The sequence below is a fragment of the Crinia signifera genome, chromosome 9 (genome assembly GCF_055691185.1).
Source record: "Crinia signifera chromosome 9, ASM5569118v1, whole genome shotgun sequence".
NCBI classification, from domain to species: Eukaryota; Metazoa; Chordata; class Amphibia; order Anura; family Myobatrachidae; genus Crinia; species Crinia signifera.
Window position 1 is genome coordinate 117,538,008 of NC_139225.1, and position 23,904 is coordinate 117,561,911.

Sequence of the window (23,904 nt, forward strand, 5' to 3'; positions counted from 1 at the left end):
ATTCAGATTTAGATGTTTCAAGGTCAATGTTCTCAAAATAATTTAGTGGACCTTTTAATGGCTATTATATGCTCCATTGTGCAGAAATATTGACAGTTGCGGTATCTCCAATCAAATGCGGGTATCAATGAATCAGTGGGATCCTAATACCGCACAGGTGTTTAGTGATGGTAAAGTATCTTGTTTGAAAAGGGGGTACCACTAACCCTGAGCTCTCACTTCTGGATAGTGGCAACCTCCTATTTGGACAAGTGAAGTCCCTTTAAGCAGTGCTCGCTGTCCGGTCCTGCTATGCCCGCATCAGGAGATTGAACGGTGTGGTATATAATTATAATTGTATACAGTATACCATTTAACAATTTAGTTAGTAATATATATGGTGTAAATGTATGTCTATATATTGTATTAGTATTTCTAAAGGTCTCTTTGATCTTCATCCATCAATATATGTTCATTTTTATTGTTTATTCTTTTATATGTACTTATAGAATAAATCTTTTTTTAAGGATAACCTTTTGCCTGGAGTACCTTGCTAGCAAAATTAGCTTTTGACAAATAGTGCAGAACTCTTCAGTTTAATCTTCGCCGTCCCAGCTTGCCAAAGAGCATTGAATATACCCCACTGTCTTAAGGCATTGATGTGCCAATCTCAGCCAATCCGTGGCCTCACTGGCTGCTGCCCGCCCTGATCATTTGTGTCTTTCAAAATACGCATTCTAGTAAACATGCTAATTGGTAAAGCATGGGGGTAAATTTATGTTTTTTTTAAACATTGGGTAGATCCTAATTGGATAAACGGTCACTAGGTTAACATAATATACTTTGAGAGATCCACCAGGAGACGGGTACCAAAGGTTGATTACAATTTGTTTTTCCAATATTGGTATTTTTGGGGGGGAGTGGGCGCTGTTAACTTTTTAAAGCCACGTATAAACATAAAAATGAAAAACTTGTATTGACCATTGTCATGTTGAACTTTTAAATGTCGCCTTATTACTATGTCAACCATATGTTGTTAACCTACTGACATTTGGCCTAAGTAATGTAGACCTATCTGCTGGGTAACATTTTATGTTCCGTTTTACTTTTGGCATGTCAAACTTTGGGGAAAAATACCCTGAGAAATGAGGACTAGCAAGTGCTCCTGCTTGGTAAATTTAGCCGCTGTGTCAGGATTACTGAGATAGAGATGCTGCCCAATCTGTGAGTGACCAGTGAAGGAGACAGGTGAGCAGAGTGCCACCTACAGGAGAGCCTGACCAATCCAGTGATAGAAAAACAAACCACTATCTGTAAAGTAACATACACTGGGGCAGATGTATTAAGCCTTAACAAGGGTGATAATGAGAGATAAACATCTAGCCAATCACCTTTTATAGGTGCGTACACACGAGGCGATATATCGCTCACGCTTAGCGATATATCGCTCTGTGTCCCGTTTGCATCAGCGACTAGAGATGGTCGCTGATGAAAAATAAACTGCCGGGGGAGCCAGCTGGTCGCAGGAGCAAGCTCCAGCGATCACAACGGGCATAAAACGGGAGCGCGCACCCAGCGATTTATGGCTGATGCACACTCCCATCGCTGGCAATATGGTTGCTCAGCGACCATATTTCCAGCGATAGTTGCAATAATCGCCCCCGTGTGTACGCACCTTAAGTGCCATGTAACAGGCTGTTTGAAAAAAGTCAGTAAGGAGCTGATTGGCTGGACATTTATCTCTCCTTATCAACCTTGCATTTATCTATTGTTAAGGCTTAATACAATGCTCCAAAAAATAAAGGGAACACTTAAACAACACAATGGGCGGTATTCAATGAGGCTGATTCGCCAGGTTTTTATGGCGATTTTGTGCTGTAAGGCGAATTTCTGACTAAAACGGTGAATCACCCTATTCAATGACCAGATGGCGAATACATTTCAAGGTTTTTTTCGCCATGATTCACCGAGTAGCAATCGCTATCTTTTTATGAAGTGGAATGTGAACTTTTAAAATAAAGTGTTTTGTTTTTTACAATTGGTGTCAAAAAATCTGGAATTTTATTCTGAGGAGGGGCATGCTATTTTTATTAATGTGCTGTAAGCACATGAATATATATTTAATTTAAAAAAAAAATATATATATATTTTTTTTTTACACAGAGCAGCCAGCAGGGGGCCGGAGCCGAGCCGCTCATTAGATATTCATATATTCACTTCACCCGATCATTACATATTCATGATCGGGTGTAGTGAATATACGCGGTCCCCTGCTGGCACCCCCGGGGGGCAGCCTGTGCTGCCTGGCACCCGGGGAGCCCACCTCCCCCCCACAAATGTTCTGGGGCAGGCAGGGAGACTTCCATCTCCCTGCCTGCCACCGTCCTCAGGCTCCCTGCGGCGTTTGCCGCAAGAGCTCAAATTCGCCGGTCAGGGGCAGCGAGCCCCTGACTCGTTGAATACCGGAGCCGGCGAGGCTCCGGAACGCGGCGACCAGTGGCGACCAGTGGCTGCACATCGCCAAAATCCACATTGAATACCGCCCAATGTAACTCCAAGTCAATCACACTTCTGTGAAATCAAACTGTCCACTTACTTAGGAAGCTACGCTGATTGACAATCAATTTCACATGCTGTTGTGCAAATTGAATAGACAACAGGTGGAAATTATAGGCAATTAGCAAGACACCCCAATAAAGGAGTTGTTCTGCAGGTGGTGACCACAGACCACTTCTCAGCTCCTATGCTTTCTGGCTGATGTTTTGGTTACTGTTGAAAGCTGGCGGTGCTTTCACTCTAGTGGTAGCAAAAGACAAGTGGCTCAGGTAGTGCAGCTCATCCAGGATGGCACATCAATGCGAGCTGTGGCAAGAAAGGTTGCTGTTTCTGTCAGCGTAGTGTCCAGAGCATGGAGGTGCTACTAGGAGACAGACCAGTACATCAGGAGATGGAGGAGGCCGTAGGATAGCAACAACCCAGCAGCAGGACTGCTACCTCTGCCTTTGTGCAAGGAGGAACAGGAGGAGCACTGCCAGAGCCCTGCAAAATGACCTCCAGCAGGCCACAAATGTGCATGTGTATACTCAAACGGTCAGAAACAGACTCCATGTATGATGGGCCGACATCCACAGGTGGGGGTTGTGCTTACAGCCCAACACCGTGCAGGATGTTTGGCATTTACAAGAGAACACCAAGCTTGGCAAATTCACCACTGGCACCCTGTGCTCTTCACAGACAAAAGCAGGTTCATACTGAGCACATGACAGAATCTGGAGACACCAAGGAGAACATTCTGCTGCCTGCAACATTCTCCAGCATGAACAGTTTGGCAGTGGGTCAGTAATGGTGTGGGGTGGCATTTCTTTGGGGAGCCGTACAGTCCTCCACGTGCTTGTCAGAGGTAGCCTGACTGCCATTAGCTACCGAGATGAGATCCTCAGATCCCTTGAAAGACCATTTACTGGTGCGGTTGGCCCTGGGTTCCTCCTAATACAAGACAATGCTAGACCTCATGTGGCTGGAGTGTGTCAGCAGTTCCTGCAAGACGAAGGCATTGATGCTATGAGCTGGCCCGCCCATTCCCCAGACCTGAATCCAATTGAGCACATCTGGGACATCATGTCTTGCTCCTTCCACCAACACCACGTTGCACCAGAGAGGAGTTGGCGGATGGGAGATCCCTCAGGAGACTATCTGCTACCTCATCAGGAGCATGCCCACGCGTTGTAGGGAGGTCATACAGGCACGTGGAGGCCACACACACTACGAAGCCTCATTTTGACATGTTTTAAAGACATTACATCAACGTTGGATCAGCCTGAAGTGTATTTTTTCACTTTAATGTGACTCCAAATCCAGACCTCCATGGGTTAATAAATTTGATTTCCATGGATAATTTATTGTGTGATTTTGTTGTCAGCACATTGACCTATGTAAAGAACAAAGTATTTAATAAGAATATTTCATTAATTTAGATCTAGGATGTGTTATGTTAGTGTTCCCTTTATTTGTTTGAGCAGTGTACATCTGCCCACTTTGCCTTATGTTGTCTATGTATACCTCCCACTGTTGTCTCTTGGCAGTTGCAATGTAACTGAAAACAAATTCCTAGTATACAGAAGTACACCTGGCTAATAAAGTTAATTCTGACTTTACAAAAGTGTGTGTGTGTGTGTAGTTGGTACACTGACTTTATGAGGGTCAATGTAGAATGTCATTTAATGCTGAAATGCTCTTTTTCAAAGATGACGTGGATACAACAGATTTTTCAACAAAGGCCAGAACATGCTGACCCAACAGACCTTAAATGGTTTCATGCTACACACTTGATGCATTGCATTGAATGAGAGATGGCATTTAGTACTTAGTGTGCTTGCCTATTTTACATAGAATTATAAAGTAAAGAGCTGTCCTAAAGAAATACTTCAACTGTGGAAATTATAAGGGTGGTTAGAACCCATATTTCTACAGGGTAGCATTGTAATTGACCATAGAACTATGCAAGGTTAGTCATTTTCTTGCAGTGCACTGGTGTTAAGTTACTGGGAAGGGAGGCAGTGAGGTCCATCCTGGTCTTCTGCCTCTCTACTATCAACAGAAGGAAGACTCTGGAAAAGGCACCGCATGGACCTAATAAAAGTAAACTGTCTAGTGACCTTGCTACCTATCTCCATAGTCTTCAGACTGGAAGTATAACTTGTATATCGACTCAGCTGGCAGGCCGGTCACCTGACTACCCCTGGCCAGAGTACTGGGAGTGTTTTAGCACAGGATCACCCTTGATTCATAGGACCAAAAGCAATGTGGAACCTTCACTCATTGTAAATCAAATACCATCATTATGTAGCAATGGGTATGATACATTGTATCCATGCATTCTAACATTCCACAAATTAGTTCATTCATAGGGCCTGATTCAGACTCTTTGGCAAGGCTGCAATTTTTGCAGGTGGACAAAACCATGCTGCGCTGCAGGTGGGGCAGATGGAACAGTTGCGGAGAGTTAGATGTTGGCAGGGTGATTTCAAACTGAAATTTAAATTGCAGTGTAAGAATTAAGCAGCCAGTATTTACCCTGCACAGAAACAAAATAACTCACCCAAATGTAACTTTCACTGTACATCTGCCCCACCTTCAGTACACATGGTTTTATCCACCTGCAAAAATTGCAGCCTTGCTAACAGATCTGAACCAGATCATAGTCACTTTTGCCTAATTAGTTATATGGTTCTGAACAAATCTTATCTCAAACAAAGCAATTTATCATTGATTCATGCAAGCTGTGTCACAATGTGCGGTTAGTGTGAGCACTTATTAGTAAATACTTATATCTCAGAGAATGTAGGGGAAAAGTTTGTGACATTTGCAGATATTGAAAGCAAACACTTTAATCATACAATAGCGCAATTCTATTGTCATATGTCACTGGTATGACCCAGGTTGTGCCATTTGCCCTGTTCTCACTGGTACAATGCACGGTGCATGGTACAAACTAGTACCATATTGGAGATCTGTTCTTGTCAGTTATGACCTCTAGCATCTGTCTCCTCTGAGGCAGAGAAATGTGGGTGTCTGAGGAAGGTGGCGGGTGAACGGAGGAATTGCTGAGGCAAACTACCAGTAACTCGCGTGTGATTGGTTGACAACCATGGATCTACATGATATTGTATTTTGTAGCAGGGTTAAGATTTGAACTCCAGATAGAACAGTAATATAAATACAAAAGCCGTGATCACTTGATTGAATTTGCCTTGTTATTAACAGAGAAGAACAGTGGAGATTACATGTCTGAGAGGAGGATCAATAGCTCTGTAGTTCTAACAACAATTATTCTATTGTGCATCTAATACTCTGAACCTCTAGAAATGCAATCTGGAGATCTCGCCTTTCCTTTGTGGATGGGATCTGATTGAGTGGTCAAAATCCTTCGCCACGTCAATATACTACAATATATAAATTTATATGGAAGCCAGACACTTTTCAGGTATTATTTCCTATATAGTCATGCAGTCGCCTACTTCTTTTCATTTTAAGAATGCCTCCCTCCTGTACATTGTTAAAACCCTTGGTATATTTAAAAGTGTGCATCAAGATCACGCATCTCCTTTCTCTACTCCAAACGCTACAGGTTAAGAGTGTTCTAATCTTCTGGCCATGCACCATTACTTTATTCATGCTCCTAAAGTACTTCTGTCATTACTCAAGTCTACCTGGATTTTGAATAATTTGCTTTATGCCTCCATGCGTGTCTATGCTGTGTCATCTGCAAAAAAGAAACACTTTCCCTTCAATACTGTTTGTCAGGTATACCTTTCGCCATTGGATAAGTATTCTGTCTATGCTAAATTGCCCATTTATCATAGATCAGATATTCAATGCGATCTGCGCAGGATCTTACTGCCCAAGATCACGTTGCAATATGCAATCCCATCGGCTGTATGTAGGATTAGACAAATGAAAGGACAGGGTCTCTGAGAGGTAGCCGTCTCTGCGATGGGCTGTGAGGTCAGCACAGGTGCCGTCAGCAAGGACAGCACTGCACAGCGGCCACTATCAGGGAGAGTACCGGGGAAAGCCTACTACCAGCCAGCAACATGTGTAGCCCATAGTTACAATAGGCAATAGATGGAATCTTGGTAAAACAAGCAGCATCGCATCCACCATAGAAACCTATAGGAGATACGGCTGCGTGCAGGATTGGAGGAATATCAGCAAGTATCGGTGTCATAACCTAACAAGTTTCTACACATGCCCATATCAGAAGTGTAGACATTTTATTTTCATAAGGGTGATCCCACACTTACAGACCACCCTTCTATATTACTCACACATTATGGAAAGTTTCATGATGAGATCTGTGGTATATTGGGGTTTATATATAATTGCTGCTGAGTAGTTACCAGAAACTGGTAAACGCAACACTATGCTGGGAGAGCCACATCAGGGCTCAATCTACAGAAACCATGGCAGCACACAGGAAGTGACATAGGTCATTACTGTGCAGCTCCCAGCATGCAGGGCAAACCCCCAGCACAACACAAATGGGGAGTGTAATCTCAGGAGAATGCTGGCTGAGGCCACTCCCCCCAATGTCACATCCAAACTTTAGCTCAGAGGTGGTCAGGACAAATACACAGCCTCCAGAATTGGGGGTGTTGCTTAATAGCAAGGGGTCATGGTCCCAACCAGAATTCTACACCTGGGACTACACCTCCCATTTCTGTCAAGCTGGGGGCTTGCCTTGCACTCAGAATCTCCAGGAGCTAACACAGTGGGAGTGGATAGCGAGTGCATTAGCCGGACAGTGTTTCCTCCTCAAATACCCCCCAGACTGTGGGACACTGCGACCCGCTGGAGGGACAGCAGGTCAGTCCATGAAAAGCCTGGAATCGGTACTGTTGGAAGGTGTGGCTTATCAGCTTCTTCTCTCCAGAGTACTTTCAATTGAAGGACAGGCTGCAAGGACACATTTCAACTGGGTAGCATCTTGCAGAACTCTGCCCTACTGTTCCCTCCCCCTCCGTTTCCTAGCCACAAGTCAGCATACAGAATATTATTTTCCTGGTAACAGAATTGCACAGTATACATCTTGAGCACAATAATGCACACATACAATTGTAAGCAACAAATAATTTTTATAATCTTTTCGGTGATAGACTTTTAATGATAAGACTTTGTTTTTTGTGTATTCCCCTAATAACCATCAATAACACGTACTGCCGGAATGTGCCGGACTGTTATTTCATTGGTATTTAGTGAGCATATTTACATACATTTTCATTATCCAGGATATCTAAAACAAGAAGAAAAAGAAACTTCCACTTTACTACAGTAGTTACAAAATGTAAACAAATTTATCTTTTTACACAGGTGGGGTGTTGGAGGAAACACACTAGGAGCAAAGCAAGAACAAAACAAAAACCCCTAGCATCCTGATAGTAACCGGTTCTGCCCCGGTACATGACTGTATAAGGAATGAGATCCGTCTCTTCTACTCGTGACACAGACATATTGTGCCCTAATATAAAAAGCAAGTGTTACAGATCAACCAAGTATTCACAGCAGAAAGGAGATGGAGCAAAGCACAGACAGCAAATGCCAATGTTGCAGATAGTACAAATAATAAAAATGTATTAAACCCCATTTAAAAAAAAAACAAAAAAAAAAAACACATTTACAATTTTTTCAAAAATCTAAAATTTTACAGATGTGCAGAAAAAAAAATGAGAGCATCTAAATACCTGAAATTTTTTTTTTTAAACATTTTATTTGGGGATCTATCTACTAAAGGGTGTTAAGCTGTAAAGTATTATAAAGTCGCAAATGTACTTTAAATCCTCACAACATCAAGTAAGATTATTTGTGGTAGGACCACTTCTTAAGACCAGAGGTTCATGCTGTGTGATTGTGTGCCACTAAGGTAACGGTGCAGCCTCCATCTTTGTGAGTCCACCTTACATTGTGTTACCAACACACACGGGTGAACGGTGAATTTCTATGCTACGAATTATTATGCATTAATCTTAATATTTGCAATGAGACAGACTTATGTAATGCAAATTTCTGAATGGATAAACAATGCACCGTGAAAATTATATAGGTTACATTCAGCAATCTGAATAAAGCTACATATTGCAGGTGTCTCATGTGGTAATTATGCAGATTTATATTACCACAGCAGTCGTCTCCAATTTAATAACGCAAATTGGAATTGCTGCGATTTTAAAATGCCACTAAAAAGATACAGAGAAAGCAATTCTGCAGGCGGAGCCAAAGCCGCTAGAACGCAGCCTGTCAGTTCGGTAGGAATAGACTTTTAGGGCCAGATGCATCAAGCTTCATAAATTGATAAAATGGAGAGTGATCAACAACCAGCCAATCAGCGCTTAACTGACAATGTTATAAGATGAGTTTGAAAAATGACAGTTGAGTTGGGAGCAGATTGGCTGGCTGTTTATCACTCTCCACTTGATCACTTTTTGACGCTTGATACATCTGGCTCTTCGTGTTCATTCTAGCATCCTGCATCTTTCAAAAATCGGTGAAGCTTCTGTTCATTGCCCGGGCGTCACTTTTAGCAAAGGTGCATCAAGCACAGTGTGGTCCGTATTTCAGTACTGATATGCAGACCAGAATTGTGCTAGAAGCGCCATAGCAGAGAATGACATCCCAGGGAAGGAAGCAGGGATTTTGAAATATATGGATATAAATTCAGTCTACAACAATATGGCTGCTTCCACTGGATGTCCATTTTAATACATTTGTTCTATCATTGCACTAGGGTTATGCACCCTGGCTTAATTTAGACTCATTAGGTGTTAGATGTGCCATAGGACATTTAACATAATAAAAAAGCAAAGGATAGTGAAAAGACACAACTAAAAAATATTGAAATTCTATATGCACAGAACATAGGAATTCTGAGCATAACTGACTTTTAAAGGAAGGCTCATTGGTGGAGACATTGTTTTGAGTACTGTTCTTTACCTTTTACATAGTACATATACTATTCACATATCTCTTGAACGTCCAGCAAGGCAAGGACAGACGTGTGTCTATACAGGATAATATTGAACAGCACTGAGCTGCAACAAGATGGCGTCTTACAATATGTTGTTCAAATAAGGTGCAGAGTTACTAAAATCATAGCTCAGTAAAAGATTCCCCTGAACGGTGTACATTTTGTGAAGGTAATTCTAGCTAGAAATCTGGGTGGAAAAATCATAAAATTGACCATAATGAATGATTAACACTGAACCCTAGTCCTTACCTATACATGTATTTCTATCATCTAAAAGCAGCTTTACAGAGCATTCTGGGTAAAGAACGGTGGATGTGGAATAAAGTAGATGAAACAGTAGCACGCGGAAACATTATAAAGCAGCTGCGTATTGTTGATAGTTCAATATTATTTGAATAAAGAAAATAAAAATTGGCAGAAAGTCACTGGAAAAAGGTGGTGAGAGGAGATCTTAGCAGCGCGCACACTTGCTGGTCACAATATTACTGCAGAACAAAGACCCATTATCCTCCAACAGTATCTTCATGTGCAGAGACGGCTGCTGCAGTAATATCCACAGGTCAGTGTAAGTTTATCTGTTATTTTATTATGACTGGTGGCTATTCTAATAAAGTACGGGTTTGTTCCATCAAAATAGGACTTAAGATATATTCTTCTTCTTGTTAACGAACACCTTGATGGCGCCTGTAAAATCGGCAGACAGAAGAACTTCTGTGTGATCAGACTTCAAAGCACCTGGAACAACAGAAATAATTCATTGCATCAGAGCTCATAAGAGAGCATATTATTATTATGTAAGTTGCAGGGATATATTATTTATCTATTTATGCATCTCTCGGTGTAACTACAGTATATAGACAATACATTAAGTATAGCAACGGTCACATATGTGTTCTGTTGTGAAAATGTGACAGCAGCCTGAGCCATTGTTTATTTTTAAATCAACCCAATGTCCCATTTCGCTGACGACATCGGCTCATAGACCGTCCCAGAAGCCTCTGCAAGTATTCACCTGCATGTGACCCTTAAGCCTAGCAATGATCAATGAAGTGTCAGCCTTAGTAAGTCAGCAAATAACGGTGTAAAAATAAGAGAGAGGCAAAAAGACAACAGAGGCTGCATGGGCAATGTTCTACACAAATAGCCGCAAGTATACAAATAGAAACCACAATAAAAAGGAGTCACTCACCAGAAGGTATGTTATCTACAGACTCTCCTTCTTCCCCCTTGCTGTCAGTGTCTTGCCTCTCAGAGGGTGTGTCCACTGATATCATCAGGCTGGGATTTGGGGCAAATATAGCTGATGTGACAACTGCATTATGTGCTACAAGAACAAGATGAACACATGAAATTTAACAGGGCAATATTTGCTGATAGATGCCCCTTTCGCATGGCTGAGCCGGGTCGGACCTGACATCGTAATCCCAGGTTGCCTATTATACAGAAGGTGACCCGGGTTTATTCCTTCTTATAACCAGGTCAAATTGCCAGGATCGATGACCCAGGTTAAAAGTGGTGGTGCTTTAACAACACTCCTCCACCGTCACCAACCAACTCGGCAATAACCCAGGCCCGAGGTGTCAAAGTGGTAAGAGAAGCAGATCGCAGAAAGTCCCATAAGCAGCTGGGCCAGGAGTAATACTAGGGAGCTAACTCCCTACTGAGAACATAAGCACAGATCGGAACAGAACATTTGCGTCATTAAAATGAGACTCGGGGGAAGGTGTACCAAGTCTTGGAGAGGAGATAACACGGAGTAGTCGCCCAAAACAACCAACTGACTGATGTCACTTTAAAGATTGCACTAGAGAAGGGACAGAAGGTAATTTTGGGAAAGGTCTGCTAGGCTTGATACCACCCCCCCCCCCCCCCCCCCCCAAATCAGGCTGTATATGTGCACAATTATTCATTTTATTACACTATACCTTTAATCCCCTCCCAGAAGTCATTGCGGTCTCTTCGTACAGAGGTGAACTTGCTTAGATCATGGTACGTACTCCAGATATAAACATATTTGTCTTCAGAACCACTAACGATATATGTAAAATCATGGCTGAACAGAAGGGAAAAGAAGAAAAAGGAACACACTTATAAACTAAACTGGAGACTTCACATAGGAGATAATCAGGTGCACTTAGAATTTACATTATAAATACCAAGCCTCAAAAAAATGCCGTGTTTTTGTACCAAACATTAAATTCCTTTCTCTGATTCCATAGGAGACACAGGAACACAAGGGTGTACGGAAGTGGTGATAGGAGCGTCACTTTAAAATACGAAACCTCTTAAACTCTGGCTCCTCCTTCTCAAAATATTTGGCAACTTCATGTCAAGAACCAGTCATCATACCCCTTTTGAGCCAAAGTTCTGGGTCTGACCTGGAATTTGGGTCATACCCTATTTATACGATGGCTCCAACCTGGGTTATTCCTAAACCGTCTCGGGTGCAGTGCCTACGCTGTGAACAGGGATCTGGGTTGGACGGTCAGGGTTACCGGTTCCCACTGCCACCTGACCCGAGTCTTTGTATGTACATATAGACTTCTTCATACAAATACATAGTACACAGCAGGTGCGGAAGAACAAGCTTTGTTTTGCTATATTGGAACCTATTGGCATTTCTATATAGAAGAGTAAAACTTGCACATGTGATATGACAGGCCTGCTCAGTGATCACCTATGCAGGTGATGCTGCCATAACAGCCTGCTGGAAACACCAGATTAGACGGGAACAGGACACCAAGTGGTATCACCCATGCAGCCTCACATTCCATATACACGCATACATACAGCTCTCCACTGCATCTCTCACCCAGTATATGCCCTTTACCTAAAACTGGCCTTTATCTGGCTGCTGCTGTTCACACAGCCTTTGTACTTCATGGATAAGGATAAATCTCTCAGGTCATAGAGCCTTATTCTTGAATCATTAGACGTTACCAAGATCTAAAACAAGTGGAAAATAAAAAGGTTAGGAAACCGGAAAGTTAAAAATATAGACACTTAAATGTAAGTAGAGAGAAAGGTAACGTGAAAGTCACCTTATTTTCTCCTGGCAATGGCTCTATTCCAGTGATTTTCCTGCCAACCCTATTTCGCCCTCTAGTGGAGCGGACGTGTATTTGAGTGTGGTATTTTAAATGCTGGGGGAAAAAAAAAAGAGAAAGAAATCCATAAATAAAAGCCATTTAAACAAGTTGGCTAACACCAATAATCTTAAGATAAAGGATAACACAATCTTCTATGTATTCCCCTGACAGCAATGTACTACATATTATTTTTTATTTTAGTAACATTGACTTAAATAGTGCCAGCATATTCTGTAGTTCATACAACGGAGAATAAAACGGTGATAGAACAGTAGTAATGGTGTGTACACACGGTGAGATTCCCTTGCTATTTGACTAAATATTCCAGTGCTATGCAATCTTTGCTAACTCTTACATACAATCCTGTCTATCTGGGTTTCGATTTATGCTGCTGGCACATGTTCCTTTAGAATGCCATGGTTGTCATCAAAGTCTACATGGAGTGTCAAGAGTAGCTGGGGCTACAGCATTCAGGATATTGATGAGCTTTGGCTTAGATGTGGTACAGCAATACCAGAAGAAGAAAAGGTAGAAGGAGAACTTGAAATAATGTAAGAGAAATTGCAGGTAATGAAGTTGTGAGCTGGGAAAAGAATGTTAAAGGGATCAGAAACCAAACAGTATTGAGTGAACAGCAATCATGCTGTGGAGTACAAAAGGGGGCGTGGATAAATGGCTATAATGGATAAGGCAGTGTCTGACTGCTTAAGCCATGTTTTGGTTATTGCCAGAAGGTTCAGGTTGTTTGAGAGAAAGTAGTCAAGGATGAATCTGAATTTGAAATTCCAATAATTATTCATATTATGGTGGTACATCTACAAACGTAGGAAAAGCCGCCAGAATATATTCATGGGTTATATTTACTAAGAAGCAGGTTTTCAAAGCCTCCAATAATCAGTGTCTTTGACCGATAGTTTTAAAATGGCAATAAAAATAAATGCTGAACAACCCTGATTAACACTGGCTAATAAATTATCTATCTGATGACCAGTGACCTTCATAACCTGCTCCTTAGAAGTTCTATAACAGTGGGGGTCATTCTGGTTCACTCCTTCTGGCAAATTCCTTCTTAGACAGACAAAACCATGTGCACTGCAGGTGGGGTAGATGTTACTTGTGCAGAGAGTGTTAGATTTCGGTGGGGTTTTACTTCAAAGTGATCTCTATATTGCAGTGTAAAAATAAAGCAGTCAGTATTTTACCTGCACAGAAACTGAAATAACTCACCCAAATCTAATTCTCTCTGCACATTTTACATCTGTCCCTCTGCAGTGCACATGGTTTTGTCCATTTAAGAAGGAATTAGCCAGAAGGAATGAACCAGAATAATCCCCAACGTCTCTACTCATAACATACCACACTTTACGGCCCTCAATCGGTACAGGTAAAAATCCTTATTACCTCTGTATCATAGAAGATGCATCTCCCATCATACGTGCCAATCACGGCATGCTTGCCGTTCTGACAGAAGTTTGCAGCTGTAATGAGTTTCGTCTGTCCATCGATTTCATTCCACAAGGCAACTTTTTTATCAGGAATGTTCCAGAGTCGAAGTTTTCCATCCAAGGAACCGCTCAAGAAGTATCTATCATCCTACAGACAGAAACCAGATAACTTACTGCTATAAAATATATAATCATGAAGAGTCAAAATTGGTATTTAAGTTGCAGAGCAGAATTCAGATTCCTTCCTGCACATGAATCAGCGTCTGATGAAGAGGTGCAGTCCTTATGTACACAACCTGACTCAGGCTGACTACCATGAGGAACAATCTGAAATATCCAAGCAATGCAATGCACCGGGGGAAAGGTTTAATGGTCAATGGACTATAGGTACAGTGAGTTTATGGTTTAAAAAGTTGAAGCTGCTTCCCAAGTTTTAAAAACTATTTCTTAAAATAAAATTGAAAAAAAACATGCGTCCCATCTACATTATTGGGGATATAGCATATATGTCTGCAAGTATACACGGTGCATTAAAAAGATATTCCCCATAACTAGTTACTGTAATAAATAAATAACGTTCTAAATAATTGCACTCTGTTGTTGTAAAATTAGAAACGTATTTACTTGCCGATGCCGGTAACCCACAGGGTCCTGACATGAACAAGGCTGCCAGGTGCACACATTGTTTAGTGTGTACCCAGTAAAAGACCTGTAACGCACTAGATAGGGTTTTAATGTTGGGTACACATTAGACGTTGTGTACCAAGCACGATTATCAGACGCGATGGGACCTGGCAGGGTTTGCACTTGCAGATGCTGGGCGTGACGAGTGACAGAAGGGAGGGGGCATGGCTCTTGCTAGAGACATCCGTTGTTCGGCACATTCAGTTGACGGAGGACATTACCATCTACTGTTAATGATATAATAAAATACACACTGGACAATATACAGATGGAGCCCCTCTCATTGAGGTTGGTGGTGGTGGTGGAATCGCCAGTCTCCGCCATCTGCCACCGGAAGGGGACACGCGCGAAAGAGATGCTTGCACACCCCATTCCGACAGAGCTTTCAGACGGTCGCCTGCACCCCCCCTCCCTCTGAGCCAGCGCTCACCAGCGGGGACATTGTGGTGAGCGCTGAGGCTAAATGAGAGGGGCTCCACCTGTACACAATGTTGTTGCGATATGTCGTTATATCTAATGTGTACGCACCTTTAGTAGGTTTATCTTTTAAAGTTGGTTTATTTTTCTGCATTTGCTCTGTAAATATATACGTGTTAAGGTGCCCATGCACAGTGCGATGTGAACTATACAATGGTACTGTACAGTAGAACTTCAGAGCTATGCAACGCTATGAGATTTCAATTGTATGCCATTTGAACTGCATACAATTAGGACTAAACTACGTTATGTAATTACCTCATATTCTATACAATGTGCTACAACAGTGTTGCGATGCAATTTTGTACAAAAGTGCTGCCTGCACATACTTTTTGTACTATACAATTTAAAGTACATTGGAGCGCACTATGCATAGCATCACATTGCAAGGCCCACAGAAACAGTGCGATCTGAACTACATGCGATGCATCTGAAAGTTCACAATTCATACAATAACCGCACCGGGTATGGGCACCTTTACTCCCCACAGACAGCCCTATTTCACACTATACGGTAAATGCACTTACAGTATGTTATAGAGGAGTAGATGTATGAAGTAGTGATAAGGGAGAAGTGAACCAGAGGAAAAGTGGCCCATGGCAACCAATCAGCTGCTCTGTATCATTTTATATTATGCAATTTATAGATGCTACTTCAGTGCTGATTGGTTGAAACCCCCACTGAACACAGAACTTGTCCCAGAGTACTATCCTTGATCACTTAGCAATAAAAAATGTTATGCATTATTCTTGGTCGATTAAAGGGCATACTGTATGTTCCCGCAGAGGTGGCTGCTGTTTTGTGGGTGGAAGTAGTATTTATAATGGAGCCAGCAACTTCATTAGGAACCACTGACATTCACCAAGGGGGAGAGTGTCACACAAACCAGACAAGTAGGTATTATATTTACCAAATATAACACAGCGGGGGCATAAAGACAAGCGACAGAGAGGGCATGGTCATTCTGGGATATACAAATAGCATGGGACAAAAATCAGACAGTTCTTCTCACGTTCCCGAGCATATGTCAACCAATTCAAATGAAACAGACCCACTGGATTACATCACATCAACTAAAAACAGGTCATCAGTGCCGGAAACGGCAGCAAGAAAAAGCTCTGCGTCCTGGTAAAGCAAATGAGGAAACATAACATCCCTGAACAATTCTACAACCTTTTATATTTGCTAATAAAACGCACAAACACCAGCTGAGTCCAGATAGAAAGTTATCATAAGTGCCACACACGGAACAACAGAACTATATTTTAGCGTAATTAAAGCAATGATTTTACAGCACAATCAATTAGGGTTCCAAAGAATTCATTAAAAGCTCCAATAAAAAACAAACCTATAAAAAGTGGTTCTGAAAGACTGGGAGGTTATCATCATTACACAGAGTGACTATGCCGGCATCCCCCCGCACAGGGCAGGCTGCAGATTCACCTCTACCTGGGGAGGGAAGAGCAGTCCCTTCACCCCTTCCTCCTCTCCTGTCAAGATAATTGGGCTTTAAAAATCGCGCTGTAAACACACAGCAGGGACCATTTAAACTTGAATACACTGTTACTGTATGTCAGGACGGGAATGGCTGGTGATACATTATATTCTATACAATTTAAAACCCTCTTTCGTAAGAAAGCGTCCCTCATTCTCTATTGAGCAGCATTACACTGTCACAGGAAGGTTTACTTACCCTTGGATGGAAAGCTATTGCTGTAACAAAATCTATATGCTGGAAGCAACACAGACACTCCCTCCTGGATATGTGCCACAGCCGCACCGTCTTGTCCATTGATGAGGAGAGTAAAAAGTAATTCTGTGGGGAGAATATCAGGATGACTGTCACAGTGTGTTCTTTTCAATAACAGGAACAGCGGCTAGCACACGTCCTAATTATCTGCTGTAAGGGGATCGTTAGCGCTAACTGTCATTTCACCCTAATCATTTTGGCTCTTCACTATTATTAAGCAGCAGAAGTCACTTTGTGGACAACGGATCGCTGCTAAATACAGTACAGACAAATATAATAGCCGTGGCCCAGTTTCATGCTGGCGGAATATTGATCCGCTTCTTTATTGTGTGACATAGTGGTTACAACGTGATAGGGAACAGCTTCTGAAAAGATGTCTGGTCCTTCCATTCAATCACAAGGGGGTCATATTTAGATAAGGAAGAGACTGAATCACTGCAAAAAGGGCTTTAAACCATCACCCTTAAGGGGCTCTTGTGCAAACTCCTACCCTCCATCACTTGCATAGACTTCAGTCTATTAGCTCATGGACAATGTCTACGTAGATCAGGGGTGGCCAAACCGGTCCTCGAGATCTACCAACGGTCCACGTTTTCCAGGTTACCTAGCTGGTGCGCAGCTGTAGTCATTACTAACTGTCAAGTTTCCCAGATCACCTAGCTGGTGCACAGGTGTAGTCGTTACTAACTGTCACATTTTCAAACATGCTGCATTCATTCCTACTATAGATCCACAGGTTGCCTGGAAAACATGCACCGTTGGTAGATCTTGAGGACAGGTTTGGCCACCCCTGACGTAGATCGTCAAAAGGTTGATACGTGAAAAGTTCAACATGTGCATGTGGACTCCTAATTAGTATAGTGCGTACCCTCACCATGCTGTGGGCCACTTTACCGTTCCCACTTGGAATCCACAAAGGGTAAAGCATAAAAAAAGTCACAAAAATAAAAAAGTCACAAAAACACTCAAGTCAACCTTTTGATTGCCGATCTAGACACTGTCTTTGAGTCATCTGGATCCCATCTAGAACCATGCAGGCATTAACCAAACATCCATTTGTAAAACGGAAACAGGTTTTTGTTCGGTAAGCTTTTACATTGAAAGCTGCAAACTGCTGAATGTATAGTGTATAAGTTGTGTAGTGCACCACAGCGGCCTATGGGCATGATTCAGACTGGATTGCAAAGCACAGTTTTTCTCAAAAGGACAAAACCCATGTGCACTGCAGGTGGGGCAGATGTAACACGTGCAGGGTGTGTTCGATTTGGGTGAGTGGTTTTGTTTCTGTGCAGGGTAAATATTGGCTGCTTTATTTTTACACTGCAATATAAGTTCAGTTTGAATACACCTCACCCAAATCTAACTCTGCACAGGTTACATCTGCCCCAACTGCAGCGTCGCATGGTTTTGTCCACTAGAGAAATAATGTACTTTGCATTTCAGTTAGAATTAGATCCTTTCATAATTTCCATCGTCTTCGTAATCCAATCTGTTTTGTTTTAGGAAGTATTGTATCAGCTACGCATGGAGACAAAAATAAATTCCTATAACCCACAAATAATAAAACAAAAAATTAAAAGGAAACACATTCAAATGATAAAAACCATGGAAGGAAAAAAACATGTGGAACGGAACGATGATACATTGAGGGGTATTCAATGCCGCAGTGAGCGGCCGGCGAGGGGGTTAAACAGCGAGGATTGCTGAAAACCAGCGATCCTCGCTGTTTAACCCCCGTGCCGGCCGCTCGCTCTATTCAACGTACTGGGGAAATCCTCGCAGTCACAGGACGGCGAGAATTCCCCAAAACAGCGAGACCCGCGGCTGCTGCAGAAAACTCGCAGTTTTTAGCCGCGGGTCTCGCTGCTTCTGGAGCCGCATCCGCCAATTCTCCCTCGCTCAAAAAACGGAGCGAGGGGGAATTGGCAGATGCGGAGGCTGTGTTGAATTCTGTCAGGGTGAGTGGTGACAGCGAGCAGGAAGCCCTGCTCGCTGTCACCACTCGCAAACAGCATTGAATACCTGCCATTTACTCCCATTTACTCCATTCCTACAGTACATGAGATTTCACTTTGCAGCAAAATCCCCCCAAAAATCTTATTTGCAGGCAGAGTGAAAGAAATGTAAGATATCAATGTGGGTGGGTGCTAGGTATGAGACGGGCAGACCACTGTGGATAGAGTAGCGGTGCATACACACTGGGTGTTTTTGCCCAGTGTGATGATCGCTTGCATACACACCGAATGATATTTCCCCCCTAGCCAGCGATTTTCACTGCTGTGAATGGCATTCCATAGCAGACAGCTGCTCAGTCTGCTTGTAAAACCAGCGACTGCCGGCGATGATGCGGGTGCGTGCATCAGCACCACCTCTCATTGCCGGGACAAACACATTGGGCAGCTTTTGAGATGAAAGCAGCTCAAACAACCAAACTGCTTTCAGCTCAAAATCGCCCAGTGTGTATGGGCCCTAAGGCTGACAATAATCTCTCTGTCATTTACAATTACAGCCATTTACTGTGTTTGTCTACTTGAGTTTAAATCTTAAAACTATAAGTTATGCAAGTACCGGAAGAACTTCTCCAGGTGCGGGGAGACAGAAAATCCCAGAACTTTCTAAATTAATGTCTTCCACCAAACAAAACCCATAAATACTTTATGCGTTTGCAGAGTGGTGTATAAACCTGCCATGTTGAAAGGAATAATAAGCATGTGACAATGAAAAGCTTCATTCCTTAACGATGCAGGGTATTTAAAATATAGATTTTATTTTACAGTATATCGGTCCTTTACGATGGCTGCTGCTTTCAAAGAAAAATGGATTTAATAAAATATTCGGTACTCTTTACCTAGAACGGCGCCCGTCGCAGGCATCGCGGGTACATTTATGTGTGGCCGCGACGCGACCGACGCGATGCCCGCGATTTCCCATTGAAACCCATGCTAAACATGGAAATCGTGTCGGTCGCGTCGCGGCCGGCCATAAATGTACCCGCGACGCGATGCTCCCGATTTCCCATAGGAATCAATGTTAAAAGGCGCGATGGACCCGATTTTACTGTTAAATGGCTCAATGGACCCGATTTGGCCATAGAAATCAATGTTAAATGGGCCACAGAGCCCATTAACCCTTAAATGTCCCCCCCAATTTTTAACGCCACCCCACGATCCACGGGAACCCGAAGCGTGGCGAGCGCAGCGAGCCCGCGAGGGGCGGCGGTACGCGTCCTACGACCTTTTCATGCCCTACTATCCACTAGGGCGTGGAGTGAGAATATAATAGTGTGGCGAGCGCAGCGAGCCACCGAGCCCGAAGCGTGGCGAGCGCAGCGAGCCCCGCAAGGGGACGCGGATACCTTCACAGGTAGACGCGTACCCTCGCGGGCTTCACAGGTGTCGGCGTCGCCACGGACACCTGTGAAGCCCGCGAGGGGACGCGTATAACTGTGAAGGTATCCGCGTCCCCTCGCGGGGCTCGCTGCGCTCGCCACACTATTATATTCTCACTCCACGCCCTAGTGGATAGTAGGGCATGAAAAGGTCGGAGGACGCGTACCGCCGCCCCTCGCGGGCTCGCTGCGCTCGCCACGCTTCGGGTTCGCGTGGATCGTGGGGTGGCGTTAAAAATTGGGGGGGACATTTAAGGGTTAATTGTGCTTATTTGGGCTCTGTGGCCCATTTAACATTGATTTCTAGGGCCAAATCGGGTCCATTGAGGCATTTAACAGTCAAATCGCGGTCAATCTGACTTTTTAACATTGTTCCCTATGGGAAAATCGCGGGCATCGCGGCCATCCCGATTTACCCGCGATGACCGCGATTTTTACCCCCGACGACCGCGATTTCAATCGCGGGCGCCGTTCTAGGTAAAGAGTACCAAATATTCAAATCAGCCTGAAGTTAACCGAGCATCCCTATGTATGACAAACTCTAATCATTCCAGCGGCATGAACAGGTTTCTGCTTTTCTCGCAGCCAGTGTGTGCGTTAGATTAATAGCGCACACTATGTCCATCCCTCATATTTAATCAGTATCCTCCTTTTGCGGCTTTCATTTGCCGTCTGCAAATTAGGATGGGGGGAAAAAAAAGGCTGTAATAAAGTGGCCTTAAATCTAGACTACAGCTAGAGCCAAGTTCTTCTTGACTAAGTTTCTGCACCTAGGTGCATAAAATGCTTCCTTTCATCTATTGTTCTCAGGGGATTAACAAGGGATTAGTGTGACTGGTCTTTCTCAATTAATCCTATTAAAAGGCCAAGGAGAAAGAGGCTCCATCTGGAGTGTGGTTTTGTGCATAAACAGAAGAACTTATGTGAGACCGCAAACTTACTTTTGACCAGGACAAATCGAGCAGGTCGGCGGTGTGTCCTTTGTATTTACAAAACGGTACCTGGCGGAAAGGTGCATTTTTATCATCTGTATCATTATCGTCTCCTGCACTGCAAGCCTTCAGACAAAGAACAAACAAACATTAGCTAGCTGTTCAGCCAACTACGGTAATTGCGTAGATCACAAGTGGCGTATCATGTTTAAGGCAGTACACAAATAATTCTCTACTGTGGGTAATACAATTCCTCGCTCAGCCATTATTCTTAATGAAGCATTTCTTTCTCAACCGTGATGACTGTCACATTGCGCGTGTGTGTGATCAGCAAGCAGCTGACCGTATTGTCAATATTGGGGCCTAGTGTTTCCCATCCCATGCACCAGGTCACATTTCTGTGTTCCTGTACCAGGTGTCAAGACTTTATGGGGACTAAATGAAGAAATCTGATCCTTTGCAATACGGTTTATATCGGAACTTTCTTTTTGAGTATGAACGAATCCAAAAGCGTGGTAAGACTACTATATTGCATGTACTGTATCTAACACAGGCACGCTGGATACTGCACATATATTCCCCCAATGAAAAGGAAATGTGGCCTTACACTACTGTGACTTCAACAACGATCGGCTTTGACTTCTCACCTTGTTGAACAGCCCAGGAGCTTCCCCGGCGGCAGGATCACATAATAAATCCTACGATAAACCGTATTCATCCCCATTTCTGCTGATTGGAGCTTGCCAGAGGCCGAGGACAGAGGTGCAGCACGTCCGATCTTTAACTCCGATGCAATGCGCATCGGATCGGATGTCAAACACAAGCGATTTGCCCACTTTTCACCCGATTTCTCTGCCTGATTCGTCGCAACTGGGTGAAAAGTGTCCGAATTGCAGTAGCGTATGGCCAAATTTAGGGGCCCCCATACAGATGGAGCCTTCTTCAGCTAGCCTTCTCTGGATAGCCATGGTGAGCCAAGGCCTATTGTTCTCAGCATCAATACAATACATACAGTAGGGGATTAGCAGAGGATTACGTCCAAAAGCTCTGGCTCACTTACTCCTATTAAAAGGGCTAGATGAGGATGGATCCATCTGTACAGTACATCACTGGCCATGATACCCTGACCTGCCAGCACCACCGACCGGATGCAATGTTTGGTGGGCAGCGATAATCAGCGATCAGAGGAAAATTAAAAAGAACAGTTCTGACCAGGTTTAATATTCCCAATTCACTGATCTCGGTATCAGGAAATCGGGAAACTGCCACAATAAGTGGGCAGTTTATGGAAGTCATAGGGGCCGATCCTATTAGTCCCCAAGGTTGCGGATGATTCGAGAGTGTGAATCATCACAACATCCGGTGCACTTTACGGCGTACCGAATTTGCTTAAAATGCTCGTACCTCCATAGGGGTGCAAGCAATTTTAAGGGGTATATTAAATCGCCGTCGAGCATCTCCCGTGGGGGAGATGCTCGACGGGCCCTATTCAATGCTGTCTTCCCCGACAGCATTGAACAGGGTTTCCTGGCAGAACGAGCCCGACATCTCTAGCTGTCGGGCTCGTTCTGCCGAGAACAGCCGGGAAGTGACGAGCTGCCGGCTGCATCTCGTCACTTCCCGGCCGCAACTCGCGGCCACGCCCCCTTCTCGCCGCTCGGCGGCCGGGACATTGAATCCCGACTGCCGAGCTCCAGGCGAGCTAAACGAGAACGGGACAGGGGCACGGCTGTCGCGCTAGCTCGACAGCCGTGCCCCTGACTTTAAAAACCCCCCTAATAGAATTCGGCCCTGCGAAGGGTGAGCGATAAAAGGTAACTCACACCCTTCGGGTCTAATAGGTTGGACCCCATAATTTAGACCCTCCCCCGAAACACAAGCAGGGTGCCCATAAGCTTTTTATAGAGGGCCCTGGGCAAAAAAACAAAACAAAACAAAGAAAAGCATGATTCCTCACCCCTCACATCTACTACATGTAAAGTAGAATTCTGACCGAATGCACCAAACTGTCCAATAAACAACAGTTACAGCTGCATTTCCCTCAGCTAGGGAGAAGGGGTGCTGGATGACGCTCCGACACCCCCAGAATCCCGACTGCTGGTACTCCGACAGGGGGAATCCCGACTAAGAGGGGATATTCTCCCTTGTGGGGGTCCACGACCCTCATAGAGGGTGAATAGAACCACTGAGCCTGCAGCGTGGCGAGCGCAACTTCTCTGCGCTCGCCCCCTGTCAGAGCACCGGGAGTCGGGATACTGACCGTCGGGATCCCCCTGTCGGAGCGCCGTAACACACCCGGGATAAGATGCCATTACAATAAACTGTACTCATGCAGCACTTATTGTGGCAGTGAGGTTACTGGGAATTCTTATAACTCCGTGGATTTGACCTTTTCTATCTAGTTCAGAATAGAGATCTACGTACCGCACCATCTGTATCAGATTTGGAAGAATTAAGACTTTCCTGAGACGGTGATGGAGAAACTCGCCCTGTAAAAACACAAGGAGACCACACAAAATGAAGGCATAGTAATGAGCGTGTGCCCTACTGTGTGCGGGATTCCCTTGCCTTGGTTTCCTCACACACAGGTATCTATACTGACTGCTGAGAAAAAATCCCAATGTACACGCTAGTGTTATA

General features: G+C 43.6%; 1 protein-coding gene across 1 annotated transcript in view; it reads right to left on the reverse strand.

Annotated features, from left to right (window-relative positions):
* Positions 1 to 7,593: 7,593 nt before the first annotated feature.
* WDR44 (WD repeat domain 44) overlaps positions 7,594 to 23,904 on the reverse strand; it is an 81,245-nt gene continuing 64,934 nt past the window's right edge. The window contains exons 12-20 of the mRNA XM_083159579.1: positions 23,689 to 23,753; positions 21,274 to 21,390; positions 16,888 to 17,010; positions 13,990 to 14,181; positions 12,541 to 12,642; positions 12,330 to 12,445; positions 11,425 to 11,552; positions 10,689 to 10,823; positions 7,594 to 10,234 (exon numbers count right to left, since the gene is read on the reverse strand). Of these exons, the coding sequence (XP_083015705.1) occupies positions 10,140 to 10,234; positions 10,689 to 10,823; positions 11,425 to 11,552; positions 12,330 to 12,445; positions 12,541 to 12,642; positions 13,990 to 14,181; positions 16,888 to 17,010; positions 21,274 to 21,390; positions 23,689 to 23,753 (1,073 nt within the window). The 3' untranslated portion in view covers positions 7,594 to 10,139. The remainder of the gene's footprint in view (positions 10,235 to 10,688; positions 10,824 to 11,424; positions 11,553 to 12,329; positions 12,446 to 12,540; positions 12,643 to 13,989; positions 14,182 to 16,887; positions 17,011 to 21,273; positions 21,391 to 23,688; positions 23,754 to 23,904) is intronic.